The sequence below is a fragment of the Gorilla gorilla genome, chromosome 8 (genome assembly GCF_029281585.2).
Source record: "Gorilla gorilla gorilla isolate KB3781 chromosome 8, NHGRI_mGorGor1-v2.1_pri, whole genome shotgun sequence".
NCBI classification, from domain to species: domain Eukaryota; kingdom Metazoa; phylum Chordata; class Mammalia; order Primates; family Hominidae; genus Gorilla; species Gorilla gorilla.
In genome coordinates this window covers 103,207,549-103,230,906 of record NC_073232.2, presented here as the reverse complement: position 1 = coordinate 103,230,906, position 23,358 = coordinate 103,207,549, and the positions used below count along the sequence as shown (strand labels likewise).

At 38.6% G+C, this 23,358-nt stretch overlaps 1 protein-coding gene across 6 annotated transcripts in view; it reads right to left on the bottom strand.

The window, feature by feature from the left end:
* The window catches only part of RPP30 (ribonuclease P/MRP subunit p30), a 37,452-nt gene extending 24,317 nt beyond the window's left edge, over window positions 1–13,135 (bottom strand). For 4 of the 6 annotated variants that reach the window (XR_008669226.2, XR_010135268.1, XM_063710312.1 and 1 more), the window contains exons 1-6: window positions 13,028–13,135; window positions 12,112–12,463; window positions 9,258–9,313; window positions 8,567–8,623; window positions 8,083–8,157; window positions 5,040–5,111 (exon numbers count right to left, since the gene is read on the bottom strand). Coding sequence is in view for 4 of the 6 variants with exons in the window: in XM_063710312.1 (XP_063566382.1) it covers window positions 5,040–5,111; window positions 8,083–8,157; window positions 8,567–8,623; window positions 9,258–9,313; window positions 12,112–12,193 (342 nt within the window). In the remaining 2 variants the exon portion in view is untranslated. Of the gene's footprint in view, window positions 1–5,039; window positions 5,112–8,082; window positions 8,158–8,566; window positions 8,624–9,257; window positions 9,314–12,111; window positions 12,738–13,027 lie in introns of those variants that run through there. The other 2 variants (XM_004049781.4, XM_055353835.2) reach the window with 2 other exon arrangements.
* Between the last annotated feature and the right edge of the window lie 10,223 nt (window positions 13,136–23,358).

Here is a 23,358-nt window from a genome sequence, read left to right as displayed (position 1 = left end):
TGTAGCTATATACCCTACAAAGGCTCAGGGGACATTAGTACAATGACAGTCATTGCAATACCAATCATGAAAGACTAGACACAATTAAACATCCCTCAATTTTACTTCAATTATGATCCCTTTATATGATGGAATATGCCAACTCATTAAAGGAAATGACGTACATCTCTAATGGATATTATGGAACAACCTCTAAGAAACTGTCAGGTAAAAGAAGCATGGTGTTAGGTAGGAAGGAAAGAGGAAGGGAGAAAGGGGAGAACAAAGGAAAAAAAGACGAGGTAAATAATATTTCTAAAAAGATACACAAAAACTATTACTAGTGGTTGCTTCTAGAAAAAATGGGGAAGGAATTTTAGGTGGAAGTAAGGCATACTTTTCAGTACCTTTGTACTGTTTAAATTAATCATTGTGAATGTAAATTATTTCTTCAGTTTAAAAAGGTGATTAATTCTTTAAAAGCCTGTTAAACATTCTCCCCAGAATAAAGCTAAATTAGGTTACTTTTTACTTACATATTGTTCCTTTCTTCCCTTCTCCTACATAAGAGTGGCCAATTAAACAATGGCTCTATGTTGGTTTAAGTACGTGCAAATACATGCATTATAATAAACTTTTAGTTACAAGGGACAGCTCCACATGGCTCCCTCTGACACTTCAACCTTAGAATGCCCCAAACTGAATTATTTTGTTATTTAGTTTTCTATTAACCAAAATGTTCAATCAATACTTTTAGATAACCACAAAATAAAAGTTAATGTTCACACTACAATGAAATGCTTTCTATATCATTTTAGAAGATTACATTATGCCCAATAGAGCCTTGGGGTTAAGAATCTTATAATGGTTTTCTCTGAAAACTAGTAGGTTACATAATAATTCACATCAGTTGTCCATACCAATTTTTTTTTTTTTGCCAGAGACTCCTATGACAATTTAAAGAAAACGTATTCCCATAAAAATGCACACATATATACACATCTTTGCCTCTATGGCACAAAAGGAATAGGACTGTAGGGGTTCATATTCCTCCCTGAATCCCTTTCAAAGGTATCAGTTCGATAAATTGTGAAGAGACAATCAGGCTTACCAAGGAAAAAGAGAGATGCCCATCAACAGTGGCGCTCAACTTTAATGTGTATAAAACTCCCCTAAAGAATGTATCAAAAATGGAGACAACCAGGCCCTACCTCCATTGATTCATTAAGTATGGCCTAATGATCTGCATTTTAATAAATATCCCAGGTAATTCTAAAGCCAGTGGAGCCAGACCATACTGCAAGTAACACCAGGACACTCCCTTCCTCAAGACACTACAACAGTCCTCTGCAAAGGAAAGGCATGAATTTCCGGAGCAGGAAGAAAATAAAACTTCTATTTCCATTTACTTTTATTTTTTAAAAATAGAGAGAGGGTCTCACTACGTTGCCCAGGCTGGTCTTGAACTCCCGGCCTCAAGTGGTCATCCTGCCTCGGCCTCCCAAAGTGCTGAATTACAGGCACAAGGCACTGGATCCAGCCTCCATTTACTTTTTTTTTGAGATGGAGTCTCGCTCTGTCATCCAGGTTGCAGTGCTGTGGCACAATCTCGGCTCACTGCAAGCTCCGTCTCCTGGGTTCACACCATTCTCCTGCCTCAGCCTCCTGAGTAGCTGGGACTACAGGTGCCCGCCACCATGCCTGGCTAATTTTTTGAATTTTTAGTGGAGTCGGGGTTTCACCATGTTAGCCAGGATGGCCTCTCGTGATCTGCCTGCCTCGGCCTCCCAAAGTGCTAGGATTACAGGCGTGAGCCACCATGCCTGGCCCATTTAATTTTTAATTCACTATCTTAAGATCTGTTTTGTGTGTATGTAGTTTTTATAAGGCACACTGGTATAATGAGAGATGCAAATAATTTATAAGAAACATATATATATATGGAAGCAGGCTCAAAAATTTTTTAAACTGATAGGGTGCACAATCAAAGCAGGTTAGAGACCACTGGACTAAATAACCTGAATTCTCCTCAACCTGCTCAGCTGCTTTAAATCCTAAATGGGAATAATTAATTGGTCCAGAAGCTCCAGAAGCTTCTATGCAACTCTCTCTCTGTGTCATATTCCACAGCTGTCCCCCATCCCAAGGAGCCCTAACCAATGGACCCCCTCAAAATCTTTAATCTCTGCCTTATCTCCTTAAGTAGCTATGGAGAGAGAGTTTCTATGAGACATCTTCCGGATACTCTGAGTAGAAAATATAATGGTATATTATGTCCCATGGAAATGATGCTATTTAAGATGGTTCGATTTTATACTACTATTGACATAAACATGTGTCTGTGTGTGTGTGTATGCTTGATGACTCATCTTGGAGACCTAACTTAGTTTTAGAATACCATACCTACAGAGATAGATACCTGTTAGAATTCTAGATAATCAACTTACAAACAAAATAAATAAAATCACTTGTAGAATGTAACTTAAGACACAAACTGCTTGCATTTGACCTGATTCCAAACCATGATATACCTATAAAAGCTTTAAAAGAAAGATGTCTTTTAAAATTGATTTCCTATAGAAAACAAGGAGAACTCTAATTTCAATTTAATCTTAAGGAATGGGTAATATTTGGATAGAGAAGAGGAAGATGTTCCAATTTTTAAAACTGCGTTTTCATATAACTTTTTAAGTATATGTGTAAAGTCAATACTTTGTGCTTTCTTCCATCTTCCAAAGTATTTTTGACAGGCCCATCTACTATCATCAAGCATGTGTTCACCAAATTCAAACTTTAAGTCTGAGAAAAACAGTAAGATAAACAAGTAAAACTATTATATGAAATTACAACATAGTCTAAAACCCAAAGTCCTATCTTTAGAACAAACTTGCTGGGAGATTTAGAGCAAATCACTCAGCCTGAATCTCAGTTTTCTCCACTATAGAATGAGGATAGTAATAAATATCTGTCCCAATTATCCTACGGGATTGTTGTAAAAGTTAAAGGAAATAAATATGTAAATGTTTTTAAAAGGTTTTACAAATGTATACCTTCTTTTGTTTCTCTAATCATCAGTAAAGGGATATGGAAATGTAAGTTGCATGATCTTCAAAATTAATCCAGAAATCAAAAGTACAACAAAATACTTGGTACATCAGCAACTTTTATTCTAAATCACAACTGAGTTGCTATTATTTAATACGCAAACTAAGTTGCTGTTGGTTGTTTAACAAATTTGGAAATGCCCATGGTCTTCCTTATATTAAACACTAGTGGTTTCGGCACTGAATTATACTTTCTTACAGAACATGAAAAAACAGATACCCAGAATCAACCCCAAATCTACTGGACCAAAGTCTCCAGTGGTGAGTGCTGAATGTGCCTGATTTTAAAAAGTTCTACAGGTGTCTTTTATGACTAAAAATCACTTGCTTCTACTTACCCCTTTAACTAAAACAAAATTCTTGAGAATATCTATAATTGCATTTAAAAAAATTTTTTTTTAAACAGAGTCTTACTCTGTTGCCCAGGCTGGAGTGCAGTGGCGCAGTCTCAGCTCACTGTAACCTCTGCCTCCTGGGTTCAAGCAATTCTCGTGCCTCAGCCTCCCGAGTAGCTGTGAGCATGCCACCACGCCTGGATAATTTTTGTATTTTTAGTAAGGATGGGGTTTCACCATATTGGCCAGGCTGGTCTTGAACTCCTGACCTCAAGTGATCCACCTGCCTCGGCCTCCCAAAGTGCTAGGATTACAGGCATGAGCCACTGTGCCCGGCCTACAGTTGCATTTTTTAAAGGAAGTAACAACAACAACAAAAAGAGTAGGCACTCATAAATAATTTGTGCTGTTTCTCTCTGTTAATATAAATAATTAAGAATTGATAGCATGTCTTGAAAACTATTAATGTTTATTGCACACATTAGCATCCTTAGTCAACAGCTCCATCTACTGGATACATCTAGGAAAAACATCTTTCTGCAATTTTAGAACGAATTTTGCTTAAAAAAAAAAACTGATGTAACATTAAAACCTCAAAGACCAGGCTGGTCTGAAGGTAGTCAGTTATCTTAATTGACTGTTCACAGTCAGTTACAGGTTGAATTTCTTGTTCTACTCTTTCCCCTTTTCTTAATAGGACACTTGACTAGTCTTTAAAAAAAAAATCAAAGAGTAGTACCTTTGGTGGTTATATTTTTGGCAGATGTACATTTTAGTGAACCTAGAAAAAGGCAACTTTCAGAAGTTTCTAAAAGTAGCTATACCTCATTTTATACTTTTGGCAGATGGACACTTTAGTGAACCTAGATAAAGGTAACTTTTGAACTTTCTAAAAGTAGCTATACCTCATTTTACACAGTAAAATGCATTATAGTTGTTTTTTCCTTACTGTAATCATTTAAAATGCCCAGGGTGTTCTGTCTCAAGGTGACAAACAAGCATACACGTTAAGCTCCTTTCCCTTCTGCAAAGGCAATGAAATGGCAATTTTACAAGTACAAAAGAAATTCAATTCATAAAGGCTCTCAAGATAAGAAGAGGGATTATACTAGCAAATGGCTGATTTTGAAGAATTTCTGAAAGACTAAAAGCTGAGACAATCATGCTGGCATATGGGCTATACCACAGAGCATGCAAAGGAGGAAGCCGAAACAGAGGTAGAAACTTTTATGTTACAATAGAACCTTGCTCCTTTCCCTCCCAAGGAGCAGCAAATGGTAAGAAGGGCAGAAACTGAAGTGATTTTAGAGCTAGAAAGAGATGGATCAACACTTAGCTAAGAGAAGTTTTGAATGAATGAAGCAGAGATAAAGAAACAGAAGAAAACGGGCTCTTTCAAACTGAGCCTATCAAAGGTTAGCAGGATGAAAAAAACAAAACAAAACAAAAAAAACACAAATACCAGTTATATATACCCTTATGGGGTTCTAGAAACTCCAAGTATAAATAACAAATCCTAAAAGTTTCCAGATGAGTCAAAACAGGTCATCTACAAAGTCAGAACATCAGACTTCTTATATAACATATATATACTACTTTCTTTTACTTATCTGTTACTCACATGAAAAAGCTTTTCTGTCTTTGGAAAAACTGCAACAACATCATAGAGCCGGGCCCTTGAAGAAGTTGCTCTCTAGGAATACAAAAAGAATGTTATCATACAATAACAAAATCCATACACATGAAATTCTGTCTAGTGATTGACTCACACTTATATTTCAATCATGGAACACTTCTAATATACTATTGACATTTCTGCTTTGCTTTGTATGTTGGCAGAAAAGACATAAGCACATGAGAATTTAGATACAAATATCCATCTCACCAATCATTCTCCTTCCTTCCTACATTTGTTATACTTTAACCATGTACCAAACATTGTGTTTGAGATGTAAAAATCAAATTAGGCTAGGTATGATGGCTTATGCCTGTAAACCCAGCACTTTGGGAGGCCGACGTGGGAGGACTGCCTGAGCCCAGGAGTTTGAGACTAGCCTGGGAAACATTGTGAGACTCCATCACTGCAAAAAAATTTAAAAATTAGCTGGGTGTGGTGGTACATACATATGTCCCAGATACTTGAGGGGCCTGAAGCAGAAGGGTCTCTTGAGTCCCATAGGTTGAGGCTGCAGTGAGCCGCGTTCATGCCACTGCACTCAAGCCTGGACAACAAAGTGAGACCTCATCTCAAAAAAAAAAAAAATGAAGAAGAAGAAAGAAAATATCATCTCAAACCTAAATTGTGTGAGTCTGTATATGAAAAGACTAGAAAAAAATACATTTATACACAAACATACGATCTCTGAATTATGGAATAAAGTGTGGTATTTCTTCTCTGCTTGTTGGCATCTTCTAAAATTTTGCAATCTCTTATTTTGTAAAAAGAAAAAGTATAATAAAAGTTAGGAGGGTATAAGAGAAGCAGCAGGTGCTGTGCTTGAGCAGGTAAGAGGGCCTGCTAGGCAGACTTGTGCTGAGGCAGGGCAGGGTCCAGGTCTTAGAAATAGCCAGGATCTGGGATTTGCTCTCCTTTACCTGCCCACTCTCACTTGTGAAGGAGACAAAAAGGAACCACCAACATGTTCATGGTACCAAGAGTAAATGAAAGTCTTTACAACCTATCAAAAGTCAGCTCCATTTATGTCTACCTGGGCCTAAGGAACCAGAATGCTGCCTTGCAGGTGTATAAGACACCAAAAGTTGGCTTTTCACAATTTCTTTAGCAATAGTAACTGTTATAAAGGGGGTCTTTCCTTAATTACTTCTATTATATGATGGAGATGTCCATCCCAGCTAAAGATGAAACAGTTCACCTTCTCAGGGAATCTCACTTTCTCTCTCCCCTGATAGTAGGCATACCCAAACCTCTCTCATTTAAGAAACAAAATATCTTTATGCAGCAGATTCTTATCCACTAACCACCCTACGCCTCCCATTCTCCTATGGAGTCAAATTTCTTAAGCAAAGTCAGCAGCACAGTCTGCATTTTTTCACATCCCTATTATATCAATTGAAATGGTTTTTGCTAAGGCAGCCAAGGACTGTCACATCAATAAATCTGACAGACTTTTTTTTTTTTGCCTGTCTGCTTGACTACACAGGTATACTGACCCTGCTGACCTTTCATTCCTCCTTTTCTGTTTTCCCTTTGCTTGCTGTCCTTCTACTTCTAGGGTAGTCCCTTCTCAGTCTCCAATCCTAGCTCATCCTCTTTCATACCATTAAATAGTGAAGTTCCTTAGGACTCTGTACTAAACCTCTTCTTCCCACAATGCACTTTGGCCAGGGAGTCTCATCCATTCCCGTGACTTCAATTACTCATGCAGGTGACCACTTCCAAAGCACCATCTTTAATTGGGATCACTCTTCTGAAGGCCACATCTTTTTTTTTTTTTTTGAAATGAAGTCTGGCTCTGTTGCGCAGGCTAGAGTACACTGGTGTGATCTCACTGCAACCTCTGCCTCTCTGGCTCAAGTGATTCTCCTGCCTCAGACTCTTGAGTAGCTGGGATTACAGGTGCCCACCAGCACGCCCTGCTAATTTTGGATTTTTAGTAGAGATGGGGTTTCACCACTTTCACCAGGCTGGTCTTGAACTCCTGACCTCAAGTGATCTGCCTGCCTAGGACTCCCAAAATGTTGGGATTACAGGCATGAGCCACTGTGCACATCTTTTTTGACGGGCTCTTTTGAAACTCTCACAGTAACTCATCAGGATGCCCCCAAACCTGCTTGTTTGTATGGTCCGTCTCAGGAAATGGTACACCATTACCTACCTGGCTGCTCAGGCCACGTAGGGAGTAATCATCCTATACCCAATTAACCAATAAATCCCATCAATTCTCCCTCCTGGATGCCTCTTAAGTACCCTCCTTAACTCCCTCTAATCCATTCTCTGTAATTCAAACCTCATTTCACTCCCTTAGTTAAAACCTTCAAGGGCTTCCAACTGCTCTTGGAATCCTCACCCAAATTTATATCTTTAACCTTATGCCATGTAACCGGCTCGCTAGGCTTAGCCCTATTGTTTTGTTTCACTTCCCAGAAAATACCATGTTTTCCTTAGCTTCAGGACCTATGCATAATCCATCCTATCTGGGAACATTAGCTCCCTGCTTGTCACCTATTTAACATTTACTGACTCTTCTGTCTCCCAGCTTGAATATCAACTTACTCAGGTTACATACTCCCAGAGCATCCTTTATTTACCACTTCCCTACCTTGGAACATTCCTTACATTTGTAATTATTATTTGTTCAGTGCTTGTCTTGCCAATTAAACTTTAAGCTTTATAAGTTCAAGGATTGTGCTATTATTCATGGCAATACCCCCTAGCACCCACCTTAAGTCTGGTGCACGTGAGTTCAATGAATAACAGTTGCCAAGGGATTCTTTAATTGTGGTATCACTACACATGTGCCATGAGTAAGTAGAACAGACATATTACACTGTGTGAATTCTGAGGACAAGGAGAGCAAGCAGGTGTCATGGTTTGGGGAGGGCCAGGGAAAATGTAAAATGGGGAAGACAAAATGCAACATTGTTCAACATTAATCAATACAACTCACAAAGCCAAAAGGAGAGAAGAAAAATAATTAACTTACCAAAACATTGCAGTGAGATGGATCTGAGACAATAATTGTTAATCTAGTTAAAATTTTAATTGGTCTTGATTTTCCCTATTTAAAAAAGACATGATGTCAAAAAAGCACAAAAGACAATAATTGATTTTCCTTTTTACCAGTGGAAAGTATTCATTAAAAGGTACTGGCTGTAAGGGATAGTGAAGATCAATAAAACCCAGTCCTTGTTCTCTAGGAATTTACAATACAGCCACAGAAAGAGATGTATGTATCTTAAACTACATAATGAGATAATTTAAAAATTGTAGGACTTCAGAAAAGAAGATCATCAAAGCAATACTGAATTGATAGTAAAAGAATGTTTCCTGAAGAGCTGAGCCTTGAGGAAAACGTTAAGACTGGTACTCAGAGTAAGGTGCAGCTCAAGCTAGAGAATAGCACAATAATTAGGTACCTTTTCACTGAATAAATAGATATTATGCTTCGTAAACAACAAAACACCTACCTGTACAATTGGCAAAGTTGTGAAGAGTTCAGAAACAGCTACTGGTTTTTCAATTTCCTACAACAAACGATAAATAGTTACTGCAGATTGTATCCATTAATAGCACAAGGCATAATGGAAAAATTACGAGGCGTTCTCAGAAAAAAATATGCATTTTTTTTAAAAAGAAAGCAAGGTGATTTCTGGTATTCAAAAAAACTTTTAAAAATTATTTTTAAAAAAGAAAGCTAAATAGAGAAGCAACTGTAAACATCAGTGAATAGGAAGAATGAAAACTAATTTTTAGACTGGAATAATCTACAGGATACAGTTGTTGGCCTAAAGAGAAATATACATACTTATTAGTAATGTTTAAGAGAGAAAGTAGTTAATAAGCCCATGACAATAGAATAAAAAGGACTAAATATTTTGATTACAGTCCAGCCAATAACAATGCACTTTTTGAACAGTGAAAGTAACTTGATTTCAAATCACCTTTAAGAATCCTGAACACTATGTCATATTACCTCACAAAAATCATCATTGTATAAATATGCATCAGCTTGACTGTTGCTATATAAAATAGAAAAGTAATAGTGCACAAAGGGGTGCATTTAAGAAATATTCTAATCTGTAGCTTCCAAATTACCAATACAAACAGAATTACAAATACTTATTTATGAACTTATTAACTTTAGAAATATTATTTTACCTGTTTCTTTTCCTTAAAGTCAACGATATGATTGATAGCAACAACTGAATAGCCAACTGAAAAAGAAAAATTGAACACTTTTGTTAAATATAACAACCTCTCCTTCCTGTAACACAGGTCCATCCTGAGTCTAGATGTCAAGAGTAGGAGGCCATTTGAGGAGTGGTTATGAATGTGAACTCTAGTGTCAGTCTGCCTGATTTAAAGTCTATGCACTACCACCTACAAGTTACTTAACATGAAGTTTCAGGTTCCTCATCTGTCAAATGGTGAAAATAACAACACTTACTTCATACACCTGTCATGAAATTTAAATGAAATAATACACGTGAGGTGTCTGAGAACAGTGCCTGGCACACAGGTCTTTATTTAACCATTATGAATTATTATTAAAATGATACTAAAGACTCTTCACTTTGTGCTTCTCCTTTTCAAATGTCATTCTCTTTCATGACCCTGTATTCGTTTTTATCCCATCAAGTTCCTACTTTATCACTATCACTTTTATTCCCGTTCATTTCTTTTGCTTTTTATCCTTCTACCTCCTTCAGAGACTCCTTTCCTAAGGAGAAATGGAGTGATAACTCCCTCACACCACTGCCCACTTCCCATTTTAAGCTGCACACCATCGACAGACTGGGAGCTCCTTGAGGTCAAGGGCTTGCTTTATTATCCTCATCAGTTAGCACTGTTCTGGACATTTGGGCTACCAAAAAAAAAATCTAAATCATGACTCCCATCTTTAATTTTTAAAAATACCAATGGGGATGAAAGGATATTAATATTAAAATACATATCAATGCCAAACTCTCAACAGTTTGTCCAACTTCCTTCTTCCCTTCCTCCCTCAAATATTTACTGAGCATCCATTACTTGACAAGCCCTAAACTGGTGTTAAGCATACAGGATAAATAATATAATCCTTCTCCACAAGAAATTTACAGCCTAGTCTGTTGGAGAACGAAGGCAAATAAGGCAATTAAGCAAGTCATTGTATATAAATACATGTTTTTTATAAGTAAGGATTCTATGGAAGTACATAGCACAGTGAAACCTGGTGTAGGGGTCACAAAAGGCTCCCTGAAGAAAGTTACCCTTAAAAACAAAAAAATCGCAAGTATGCCTGTACCTTGGGCTTCACCTTGCACCCAGTTAGTCAAATCAACCAGCCACACCTCCTCCCTATTCTTCTTTACCACACTCCCAAATCTGCTCTAAACTTCCTCGTTATACCCATTTAGGATATCCTTTTGGCTACTAAACAATGTCCCTACCGTTCTACAGAAATGTCAACTAGGATCTGTTTCTCCACAAAACTTTTTCCTAGACTACTCCTCATCTGGCAGCTTAGGAGTACTTACTTCCCCAATCAGGCTTTAGGGTATTTTAATTTACACAGTATATTTCTGAAGCTTATTATTGGTTTCTTGTATCACATCAGAAACTGAGAACCAGGGCTCTGTCTTTCCTATTCTTTGCAAATGTCCACTATTTAGTTCCAGACTCATCAAATAGCAGAGCAGTCCTTTGTTTTTGACTTGTAAGTTGAGGCAACTTTATATGCCATGAATTCCATTTAATTTATAAACAAATAACCACTAACAATGTACATATATTACCACACCTCTTTCAAGTGTATTTTAAACTGGGGGAAATGCTCTAAAGAAATCATTATTAACTTTTCTTTTTTGTATTAATGTTTTTAATGTGTTCAGTTTATTCCACAAGCATTAACTGAGTAACTGCCATGTACTGGTGCCTGCAGAGTGAACGTGTTAAGCACAGTAAATAAAAGGATAAGACATGGCAATTCTCTTAGGAAGCTCACGATTTATTCAAAAATGGGATGACATCAGGAAAAGCCTCATTGAGGAGGTAATAATTGCGACAAACTACACCTAGGAAAACTTATTTTACAGGATCAAAGAACATTAGCACTAAATGCCCCAGATCATCATGTCTACTTTCGTCTTCGTGCTGATGAGCAAAGTACCACAGAGATAACGTTCATTTAGTGGCAGCAGTGGAAAGGGACAGTCATTTCGCCACGGATACTTCATAAAGAGAACAATAAAAAAGTGGTGTGATTCACTTTACCAAGAAGTGGTTGTCATTTCTAGCACCACCTCTGAACGTATCAGTAATCAGAACTCACAATGGGCTGAAAACTGTCTCTGAGGAGCAGATGTTACTACACGAACCTCTTGATTCTTTTTAATCTCTCTATTCCCACACTTTACAGTCTACGGAATACAGAACCCATGACTAACTCCAATAGTTAAAACAGGTTCTCGTCTCTCAAGGCTTTCGCTTCCCTTCGATTTGGGCCATGCTATCCTCCTCCTCCACCTCCACTCCGCTGTGTATGTCCTCTGCCCCCACCTACCCTCTCTCTGTCTAGATAGTATTGTTCCAACACTCCCACGTCCTCCTCCTTCTCCGAGCCTCCACGGCGCTTCCTGTCCGTGCCCCAAATTCCAGTATTTGTTTAGACACTGTCGTGAGAGTCAGGAAGGGCTGATAGTAACTTAGAAGCTTAGAAGATTGTACCCTTGGAGTCCAGCTCCGGCTTCTGTCACCTATCAGCTGTAGGCCCCTACGCAAATCCCTCGCCCTCGTTAGGCCTCAGTTCCCTCATTGCAGGAAAGTAGCTGAACCAGATAACAACCCCCAGAACCTTCGAGTTTCCCGCGCTAGGAATCAGACCAACACCTCGGCGGGCATCAGCCTCCAGGGACATCCCAGAGACTCTGGGAGACCTGACCGAGACCCATCAGAAAATAGTTACTCCGGAGTGTGGCCCGATGGTCTGGGTGGCATGAGGTTGGCCAGGCGCGAAGCCGGGGCAACTCACGGTGAGCGGCTGTCTCCACAAGTCCGCGCAGAGCCTTCAGGTCAGAACCCGCTCGCAGGTCCAAATCTGCAAACACCGCCATGCTGAAGTCCCATGACCGTCCGCGCGCGCCAGTCTGCGCAGCCGCTGAGCCCGCCCCTCAGGCATGCTGGGAGCTGTAGTTAACCTGCGCAGTCCGTCTCTACCTCCAGTTGACTAGGGATTCGGAGAAACTTACTTGCTTTGCTTTCATCTACCACCAGAATTTGTGTGTTGAAATCAACAGCTTCATTTCAATCTCTCTTTGTCTTCTTCTGAACGACAATGTTTGGTTCCCCTTGGAGGGGTTCCAATTCCCAACTATTCAATACTCCTATAAAATAGTGTAGAAATGAATTCATTCAAAATGCACGCACACGATATCTACTTAGCGCTGCTCATGAATCAGAGAATTCTGCTAATGGGTGAAAACGCTATTTAAAGAGTCTTAAAGAACACGTTTTCCTTTCCTTTCCCTAAAGTCCATTCCGTTGTTTACAGTGGACTTACCGGGAAGAAGGCGTTTGTGTGTGACGGACTCTAGGACTTCAAAAGAGAACTACCCCAAGACGAGGGTCTTTTTACCCAATCAGAACTGTTGATGTCAAAGCCCGCTATTCTCTGTTGCAGTCAACATCTTCAACCACAAGATGGCGGGACTCGCTCTAGGACGAGCGGTTAGAGCCAACATTGATTTAGCCAAAGACACGTTTGAAAAGGGAGGTGCAAAATTGAGATGTTTTACACTTTTCCAGCTGAGAAATGTACAAGGTGACGCATATCCCACATATCTGATGTTTCCACTTTTTTCCGACTTAGTGTAAATGATCTATTGAGGATAATAATCAATTATACTACAAAAGTATGACTATAGTTTACATCAGTGCTCTCAAACTACCTGTGATGAAGGATCAGTTTCTCCCTCCTTTTCCTCTACCCTCAAACTCTTCGCGAACCAGGATGTGGTCCTTTATGCATTACCAGTAAGCAGCCTGGCCTCATGGGAATCACAAATTTGACAACACTCGAACTGCCCTATACCTGGCTGAATAGAATCTGCTGATCAGGAGCTTGGATTATCAGGACAATGCCAAAGTACTGTAAACTTTCTAAACATCTTCACTTTTTGTTTGTTTGTTTTATTAACGTGCGCACAGCAACAACAATCACAGAATTAGAGGCTCGGTCATTTGACCTAGGGAGTGTCCTGGTTGGTGGCCTGCTGAGTTTTCGTTTCGTTTTGTTTTGTTTTTAGAGAGAGTATCTCGTTATTGACCAGGATGGACTCTAACGCAAGCAATCCTCTCTCCTAGCTGTGATTACAGGAGCCCACCCACATGCTCCACCCATCAATTTCTCTATTTACTGATCACAAACCGTTCACAGATAGTCTCTCGTCTATGGACCACACCTTAACTAGTACTCCTTTATGCGATTTTCTTGTCGGTCTCAGAAGGGAGGAAGGATCTGTTCCATGCAGTAGCATGTAATTCTCTTATTGGTTAACTTTTGTAAAGAAGAGATATTTTGCCTTTTCCAGTACTTGATATTTCCTAAGTAGGAGTAGAAGAGAATATTACTTCTGCAAATAGAATAAGGTCATATGAAGCAAACCCTTTGTTTTTCATGAGAATATCTAGTGTTAATTTTGCAGGGTCACACAGGCATCATCACCTATGACCATAACAATCTAGATTGGTCAGAAATATGACCAATGTGTGGTGAAGGTGAATAAGGTGATAGTTCAATTATTTTTTCATTTTTAGTTGACACATTGTAATTATACATATTTATAGGGTACAATTTCATGTTCTGATACATGTATATGTTGTATAATGAACAAATCAAGGTAATTAGCATATTCATCACCTCATGCATTTTTGGTGATAACATTAAAAAAAACTCTTCTAGCTGTTTCGTGATATATAAACAATACCTTACTGTTAACCATAGTCACCTTGTGTGCAATACAACATCAGAACTTATTCCTCCTATCTAACTTTGTACCTGTTGACCAACCTCTCCCCATCCTCCTCCCTCAATCCCTCCCTCAATACCAATCAGTTGGCTATAGGTGCATGCATTTATTTTTGGTCTCTCTATTCTGTTACATTATTGGTCTATGTGTCTGTTTTTCTGCCAGTACCATGCTGTTTTGGGTACTATAGCTTTGTAGCATATTTTTAAGTCAGGCTTTGTGATATCTCCAGCTTTGCTCTTTTTGCTCAGGACTGCTCTTGCTGTTTAAGGACTTTTGTGGTTCCACACAAACTTCAGGATTTTAAAAAATATTTCTGTGAGGAATGTCATTGGTATTTTCATAGGGATTGTATGGAATCTGTAGATCGTTCTGGATAGTATGTCTACTTCAACAATATTATTTCAGTTCATGAACATGGGATATCTTTCCACTTATTTGTGTCATCTTTATTTCCTTAATTTTTTTTATTGTAGAGATCTTTCACCTTCTTGGTTAAGTTTATTCCTAGGTATCTTTTTTGTAGCTATTGTAAATGGAATTGTTTTCTTGATTTTTTTAGATAGTTCCCTATTAGCATACAGAATGCTACTGTTTTTTTGTATGTCAATTTTGTATCCTGCAACTTCACTGAATTTACTTGCTAGTTTTAAATGGTGGAGTTTTTTGGGGGAGCCTTTAGGGTTTTCCATGTATAAGATCATGTTGTCTGCAAACAGTAATGATTTGAGTTCCTCCTTTCCAATTTGGATGTCTTTTATTTCTTTTTCTTGCCTAATTGCTGTGGCTAGGAGACTGTTTAATTATCTGATGCTAGTATGAGACTAAAGTGGGCTTCTTTGAAAGTCACAGAACTTTTGCTGTGGACTGTACCATATAAACTTCTTTTCTTCTCTGCACCCTAAGCCTGGGTGAAGAGGAAGAGAAAAGGTAAGAAAGAATAGGAATAGATAACAATCAGTATTTAGCACTATACTGAGGGCCAGTGAATTTGCTAAGTACTTATGTATGTATCTTATTTTCAAAGCAGCTGTGTGTTAAATGCTGTTTTTTATTTTTGTTTTATTACTGTTTTCAGATCTAGACTTGCAGAAGTACTGTTTTTTACTTTTTGTTATTTTGTTTTTAAAATCAATATCCATTTTTTATATCTGAGAAAACTAAGGCATTATTAGTGGTAGAACTACATGTGGATGGAGGCAATTTGTTTCAGTTCTTGCCTAGTGTACTGCTTCCTGAGCAAAGCAAGCAGAGACTAGAGTTGTTTGGGAGGGAGGAGGAGAAGAAGAGAAAAGAAGAGAAGGGAGACTGGAGAGGAGAGAAGGAGAGCAGAGGAAAGGAGAAGTAGGAAGGGAGAAGGAAGGAAAGGAAAGAAGTGGAAGAGGGGAGAGAGAAGTGGGGAGAAGAAAAAGACAAGACAGAATAGGGGAGATGAACAGGGAAGAGGGGTCAGAAGTTGGCCTGAAGGGATGGCTGTGGCAACAAGTATTTGCACCTTGAAGAAGACCATAGAAATTTCTGACTGGAAGATAATAGTACTGTTTAAGACTGGGAGCAGTGGCTCACACCTGTAATCCCAGCACTTTGGGAGGCTGAGGCAGGAGAATCACTTGAAGCCAATTCACGACTAGCATGGGCAACAAAGTGAGACCCTGTCTCTACAAAAAATAAATTAGCCAGAAGTGGTGGCACACACCTGTAGTCTGAATTACTGGGGAGGCTGAGGTGGGAGGATCCCTTGAGCCCAGGAGTTCCATGTTATTATACAATGAGCTATGGATTGCACCACTGCACCCTGGTGTGGGTGACAGAATGAGACCTGTCTCTTAAAAATCCTAGCTACTTGGGAGGCTGAGGCAGTAGAATTTCTTGAACCTGGGAGGCAGAGGTTGCAGTGAGCAGAGATTGCACCATTACACTCCAGCCTGGGCAACAAGAGTGAAACTCCATCTCAAAAAAAAAAAAAAAGTACTGTATAATTATGATAAGCATTTTACATCAGTTATCTGATTTGATCCTTACAATAGCCAATGAGAGAGATATTGTTATTCCCATTATATCAAGGGGAAGTCTTGGGCTCAGATAGGATGGCTCTTGAGTCATTTCTTCTTCTGTGGGAAGCCTAGAAAAAGAGGATGGTTTTTCACATCCAATGCGATCATTGGGCCCTTCTCATCCTCCCAGAAGAGCTCTCTTTTTTGGGCTGTGTGTGAGCTTGGGTGTGTGCTTGATTAGTCTTTGGCCTTATCCTACATTTATTCCATTCACCCCTCCTGAGTGAACTGAAAAATGCTCCACCCAACCCCTGTCCTCTTGCAGCTTAAGGCCGAGGGGGAGCCAGGCAAGAAAACCATATTATAAAATGATTTAGCCAGATGTATTGGGAGCACAAAGCAGAGATTTATCTCCCAGATTGAGGGGGAAGTTTGGGAGATCTGAAGGAAAAAAATGGCAGTTTCCTTGAGGGAGTAATGCTTGAATTAAATTTTGACACATGGAAGTGGAAGAGGAACATACATGAGGCAGAGATCTAGGGTGTTGAGGGTATATCCAGAGCTGGCACAAAGTAGGTGGTACTCAGCCAAAAGTAACTGATTGAATGAATGAACTCATGGCCTCTTGTTTGACTTTGTTCCCATATCAACAGAATTGTAGCACTGTTGGATGTATTATTTAATCACCTGGCCAGAAATTCACTGAACTGTGCACATGGTGCACTAGTATGATACACCAGCAACTGAAACAGAACCATCCTCTGTGTCCCACATGATGGGACACTTATAGGAGCTCTTGGGGAGACTAAAAGAAGATGCCTTAACTCCAGGCTGATATTACAGTTGCCATATTCATCACATATCTGGAAGTTTGTGCAGTGAACCATCTGCCCAGCCTTTCCCAGAAGCCCTCATAAAGCAGATCAGAGGGGTTAATTGCTAAACCTAGAACTCTAGTGGCACTCCATAGGACATCACCAATCCAGGGAGCTGCTCACAGCTCACAGTGATTCCTTCCTCATCTTCTTACCTTCCCCCAGAAACTCTTGTTACTGACCTGATATCATAAAAATTTGTCCACCTTCTGTGCTGGGGTAATCTGCCCCTGCTTGCAATATTAGTTTTCTTTTGAAGTGCAGGTAAATGAAAGTGAAATTTTTTTACACTCATGTTTCTATTAAAAATTGGAAAATGAGACAGATGTAGGCTTGTATTTACAAAAATTTGCATAAGAACATGCTTGATTGTGAAAATAAAGAGTAGTCCTACCTCTTTAAGATGTAAAGTGTGCCTGTTTTTTTTAAAAAAATACAATTTAAGGAGCCATTATGAAAGAAATCAAAGGAAGAATTATGACTGGTATAGGGAAAAGATGCATGATGATAGACTTAAATGTAAAGAAGAGGACTGAAATTTCAACAGGATTTTTGAAAAACAAATAGAATAAATGATGGTATTAGGATTCTCCAGAGAAAAAGAATCAACGTGTTTGTGTGTGTGTGTGTAGAGTGACAGCGAGAGACAGATTTATTTTAAGGAATTAGCTCAAGTGATTATGGAGGCTGACAAGTCCTAAGATCTGCAGTCAGCAAGCTGGAGATCCAGGGCAGCTGATGGTGTCGTTCCGGTCTGAGTCTAAAGGCCCGAGAACCAGGATTGCTGATGGTGTAGTTCCAGGTAGGCTGGCTCAAGAAAGAGCTGATATTTCAATTTGAGTCCAAAGGCAGGGAAAAGCTGATGTTCCAGATCAAAGGCAGTCAGGCAAAAGGAATCTTCCCTTTCTCAGGGGACAGTCAGCTTTCTGTTCAGGCCTTCAACTGATTGGATGAGGCCCACCCACATTAGGGAGGGCAATCTGCTTTTCTCAGTCTACCTATTCAAATGTCAATCTCCTCCAGAAACATGCTTACAGACACACCCAGAATAATGTTTGACCAAATAGCTGTGCACCCCATGGCCCAGTCAAGTTGAAACATAAAATTAACTTTCACAGTGATGCTGTCTAGAAATGCTTACATATTAAGTGAAAAAAAAATTGCTCAGGCAACAAAAACTTTGTATCAAAGGCAAGTTTAAAAAGAAAGTTTATTGGAGGCAAAAGAAAGCGCAAGTCCTAAACAGAAACTAACATTTACAAATGTAATATCTGTAGCTTTTACTGCTCAGTATGTTGTAAATATGGCTTAGAGCTTGCAAGACAAGTTATATGAAAAAACCTAAGTTATTTCAGGCATTTTTTCGTTGCAGCTGATAAGTGTATAGAAACCTAAAAGCTATTTGTGTTGGAGAGTATTTTGAAATGACTAAAAATTTTTTTTGGAAATGGTGCTTCAAAAAGGCACATTAGGAAGTAGCTTATTTTTGTGTATGGAGAAGAGTTTTTTTTATTTTTATTTTTTTTAGAATTTTAAAGTACACTTTTCAGAATTGGTAACCATGGCTACGGATGGGACTCCAGTAGGGGTCATTGTTACCACCAGACTTATGAAACATAAGCACGATGTGACAAGATTTTGTCAAGACACAGAATTTAAGCCAATTTATTGTACCATTAACAAGAAACCACTTTGAGCTCTAAATTTAAAAGCCATACCAATAATAGCTAAGGCATTAACCATGGCCCACACAGTTCATGCTCCAAATAGCTACAGTGGATGTTGAGAACTCAATTTTGAGCTGCTGAAAGAAATTTACTTACTAATGTCACCAAGGTTAAAATATCCATCTTGGCTCACCAGTGATGGCTGAATCAAAGATTTGGTTCTTGTGGTTGATGATATAACCCTTGCCCCTTAAAAAAATCATATAAACAGATTTATTCATATATAACAAAATTATATCTTTGGGAAACTCATCTGGGTAGGAATGATCTAGCCCATTTTTTGCACTGAAACTGGTTTTCAGATATGAAAATTATGGACTAACCCTTTATTGCAGCACCAAATTGTGAAGTCGAAGACTATGATCCAAAAAAGACACTCTGATTTAAACCCTTAGACTTGATGATAATATTGCTTAATTTGCCTTTTTCAATTGCTACTGCTAGTGTGAATAAAAATTACAAAAGGAAGTTTTTGAACAGCAGTGCATTGTATTGAGAACTTAAAATGATAATATTGGAACACTGGAATTTTACAAATATCTTGCCAGTAGTTAGTCTAAATTGGAGATTAGTAAACTATGGTCCATGGGTGAAATCCGGTCTGCCACCTGTTTTTGTATGCCTCGCAAGCTAAGAATCATTTTTAGATTTTTAAGTATTTGAAAAAACATTTAAATGTGTTATTGAACAATTAGTGTCAGTCAACAACTTATTTTAGAAAAATAATGTGACCCTTCTTGCGCAGAGTAAAACTCATACCTACCTTGCATGGCACACAGGTTTCTTTGTGATCTTCCCCAAAGGTCTGCCCTTGCCATTTTCCACAGCTGTGGCAAGTCTTCTTCCATGTGTTTATGGACCCTGTCAGCGTTGCATTCTCCTTTCCTCAGTCTTCTAATGAACTTTCTACTCGAGCTGATATGTTAGCTCTGTGAATTTTTTGGTCTTTCCAAGCAGGGCTAATACCTCTTTCCTCTGGGCTCTCATACCTTTGGTTCATACCTATATTAGGAGACTTTCACATTGTACTGTAATTATTTACTCATCTGTCTCTTCTACCAATGAACATCTGCAGAGCAGAGAACCTGCCTTATTTATTGACCCCAGCACTTAGCACAGTGCCTATTAATATGTAGCTAGGGCATGCTTATTGAATGACTAAAAGAATGGATCAGGCTGGGTGCAGTGGCTCACACTTGTAATCCCAACACTTTGGGAGGTCAAGGCAGATGGATCACCTGAGGTCAGTGGTTCAAGACCAGCCTGGCCAACATGGCGAAACCCCATCTCTACTTAAAAATACAAAAATTAGCCAGGTTTGGTGGCAGGAGCCTGTAATCCCAGCATCTTGGGAGGCTGAGGCAGGGAGAGGTGCTTGAGCCCGGGAAGAAGAGTTTCAGTGAGCCAAGATTGCACCACTGCACTCCAGCCTGGGCAATAGAGCGAGACTCCATCTCGAGAAAAAAAGTCGCAACAAATAAAATAAAATAATGGATTAGGCATAGTTTTTCCTACAAATGGGATATGACTGTGATGGTAATTTTACTTTAAGATATCATTTTGTTGAATATAGAAGGATTCATAAAATTCTAAAGAAACTGTAGAATAAGATGTGTCATATCACTTCTTCAATGAAAGCCTTACTTCTATTTTGATTATCTTGAAATACCACAAATCTCTCTAGATTTTGCCCTAATTACTGATTGCCCTTTTGAGTAAAACTACTCCAAAAGTTGTCCACCTTCTGAATTGCCATGTTCTGTCTTTTGATCTCTCGAATCCATTCCAATCTGTTTTACCCCTACCATTGCACTGAAACAGTTCTTGCCTTACTTTGCACTTAACTCAGTCAATTTCTACCCCCTTGAAACATTTTCTTCCCTTGACTTTAAATATCCAATTTCTCTTGGTTCTTCTCCTGCCTGACTGCCCCCTCATTCTCAGTCTTTGTTGGTTTCTTTTCCTCTCCAAGATCTCAGGATGTTGGTGCATCCCACGGTTAAATCCTCAGGACTCTTCTGTAACTACTTTTCCTCTTGGGAGATTTTCCCCTGAAACTGTATCTGCATAGCTGACATCTCCACTTGAATAATCCAATAGTATCTTAAACTTAATGTGTCCTTTTAAAACAGAGCTCCTAAAACAATATCTGGTTTGCATTAGACACTCATTAATTAATGTTGACTCAATGAATGATTGCTACTTTAATCTATTTTTTAATTGAGGAATTTAAATTTTCTTCTCATTAGAAATCTTTCAGGAAGGATTGGGAGCTGACAATGTCAAATGTGTTCATTGATAAAAACTTTCCATGAAAGTTGTCTCTGTGGAATTTGCACTGCTGAATAGATTCCCCACTAGGGGGTATGCATGCACCACATACATTTCGAAAACAGTCCTGGTTAAGAAAAATTGAGTGATTAATAAAATAAATGAGGGCTCTTGGATGTAGCTGTTGTCTGATTTTTCATTTATCTTGTTTGGAGGAAACTTTTTAAAGGTTACATTTATTTTGTAAAGAGAATGAAAATTTTCTAAATGGAAAGAATCAAAGAAAAAATGTTTTTATTTTGAGTATGTCTAAATTAAAACAAAACTCACAATTCACTTTTAGGCTGAAGAATTACTTTAAAACATGAATGATTCTTGGTTATAGGCATTATTCTACACTCAGTTCAACTGACTAATGTTTATTGAACACCTAGTATATGGCAGGAGTAAGGAAATATCCCTCCCTTTGATAAGTTCACAGTCTAATGGGGAAGACAGTCATGGAAATATGAAGCATAATGCAACAGTAAGTACTATAATAAAGATAATTTAAAAGTGCTTTAAAAGCCTAGAAAGAATGAAATTAACTATGGCGAGGGGTGCTGTCACTGAGAAGGAGACATTCAGGTGTCCCAGACTAACTGCTTTTATCCTAACTGGGCTTCAAAAATGTCTGTGTTGATGGATTTGAGTCCCTGTCTCTAGCATGTGTGTTCTCTGTATTAGTGATCTGTAGCCCCAATAACGGCCACAGGGTAGTATCTGGATATTTATTTACAATACTCTTAGTACTGCACTGTCTAAGCATTCTAGTTTTCCTAGTCTTTTCTCACCCAATTCTGGGGGCAAGGGACAACCAGATAATTAGTCTAGTTGAGTGAGGAAATGGGGTACAAATGTGAGAGACTGAAAAATTTGGAGAAATGAAAGAGTAGCCCTGTGGAAGTCCACTGCACTGGGCATGGGAGGCCATCAGACCCCCGATAGACATGATATCAGCATGCTTGACTGACTAGTGAGTTGCCAATGAACCCTATGGCTTAGGAAGCTTTTTTGTGCTTCTTAAAGTACATCTAAGTTGTCAGGGTATGAAGGTTTATGGCAAAACAAACTATCCTAAGCTTATGTCCTGTGGAGGGATATGTGTGGGTTTTCATAGATGGGATTACGCATATGCATTTAGATGAGCTAGATGAGTACCTAGAGGGAAGAAGGGCTGATAAAAAGACAGTAACTATGCTGTAGGACTCCACAGCTCTTCTGCACTCTCCCAGAGCAGTTCTTAGAGCAGGAGATTGCCAGATTGCCAGTTGGAAACCTCAGAAAGCTGTATTCTCAGGTGCCCTCACTGACAGTCTTATGAGAATGCTATTGTAGGCAATGAGAGTCTAGATAAGAATTAGTACTTTTAAAAGCAGTAATTTTTTTAAATGCTAGGAATAAAAGGGACAAAAACTAAAGACATGATTTGATTTAGATGCCAACACTTTACTTACTGTCTCTGGTATAACTGTTGAAGAGTGGGTGGGCAGCGGGAGGGAAGAAGGAAGCAACACCTTGATATGGCTTTTAAACACCAGAAAACTAAGGGCAGAACAAACAACAAATTTAGATGAATATTTAGATATTTTATGAATATTTTGTGAAGCTATATCTTTAGCATTTCTTTGTGAGAAAATTACGGAAAAGTATACACTAGATTTTGGCATTTTTATGAGGACACAATTATTTGTTAGTGAAGGTTAAAGGGAAACTGAAAGAATTCCAGATTGCTCTGTCAGGATTTTGGAATAACACAATGATAGACGAAATTTAAACTCAACATAAGCAAAGTAATGCTGCAGAAGCCGAGATTTTCAAAAACTATGTTTATGCACTGTGACAGCTTATAAATTAGAAACCTAGCAACTCTTACGAAATACACTCAGCCATCACTAGGCATAATATAATAGAGGTGACTGTTCTATAAAAAAGGGAGCTTGGACTTGATGCTATATTGACAATGAAGGAGGTAGTAATTTAAAAAATAGTATTTTAATGATTATTTTCTGTATTTATAAGTCACACAATTTAAAAGTTGTTATGGAATAAACATTTGTTTCCTCCGAAAAATTGGTATGTTGAAATCCTGCTCCCCATTGTGATGGCATTAGGTGTGAGAGAGCATCTCATTGTGGTTTTGATTTGCATTTTCTCTGATGGTTAGGGATGATGAGCATTTTTTCATGTTTGCTGGCCACCTGTATGTCTTCTGTCGAGAAGTGTCTGTTCATGTCCTTTGCCCACTTTTTAATGGGGTTATTTGTTTCTTGCTTGTTCCTTCATTTAAGTTATAGATTCTGAACATTAGGCCTTTGTCAGATGGGAGAAGGAGATGATTAAGT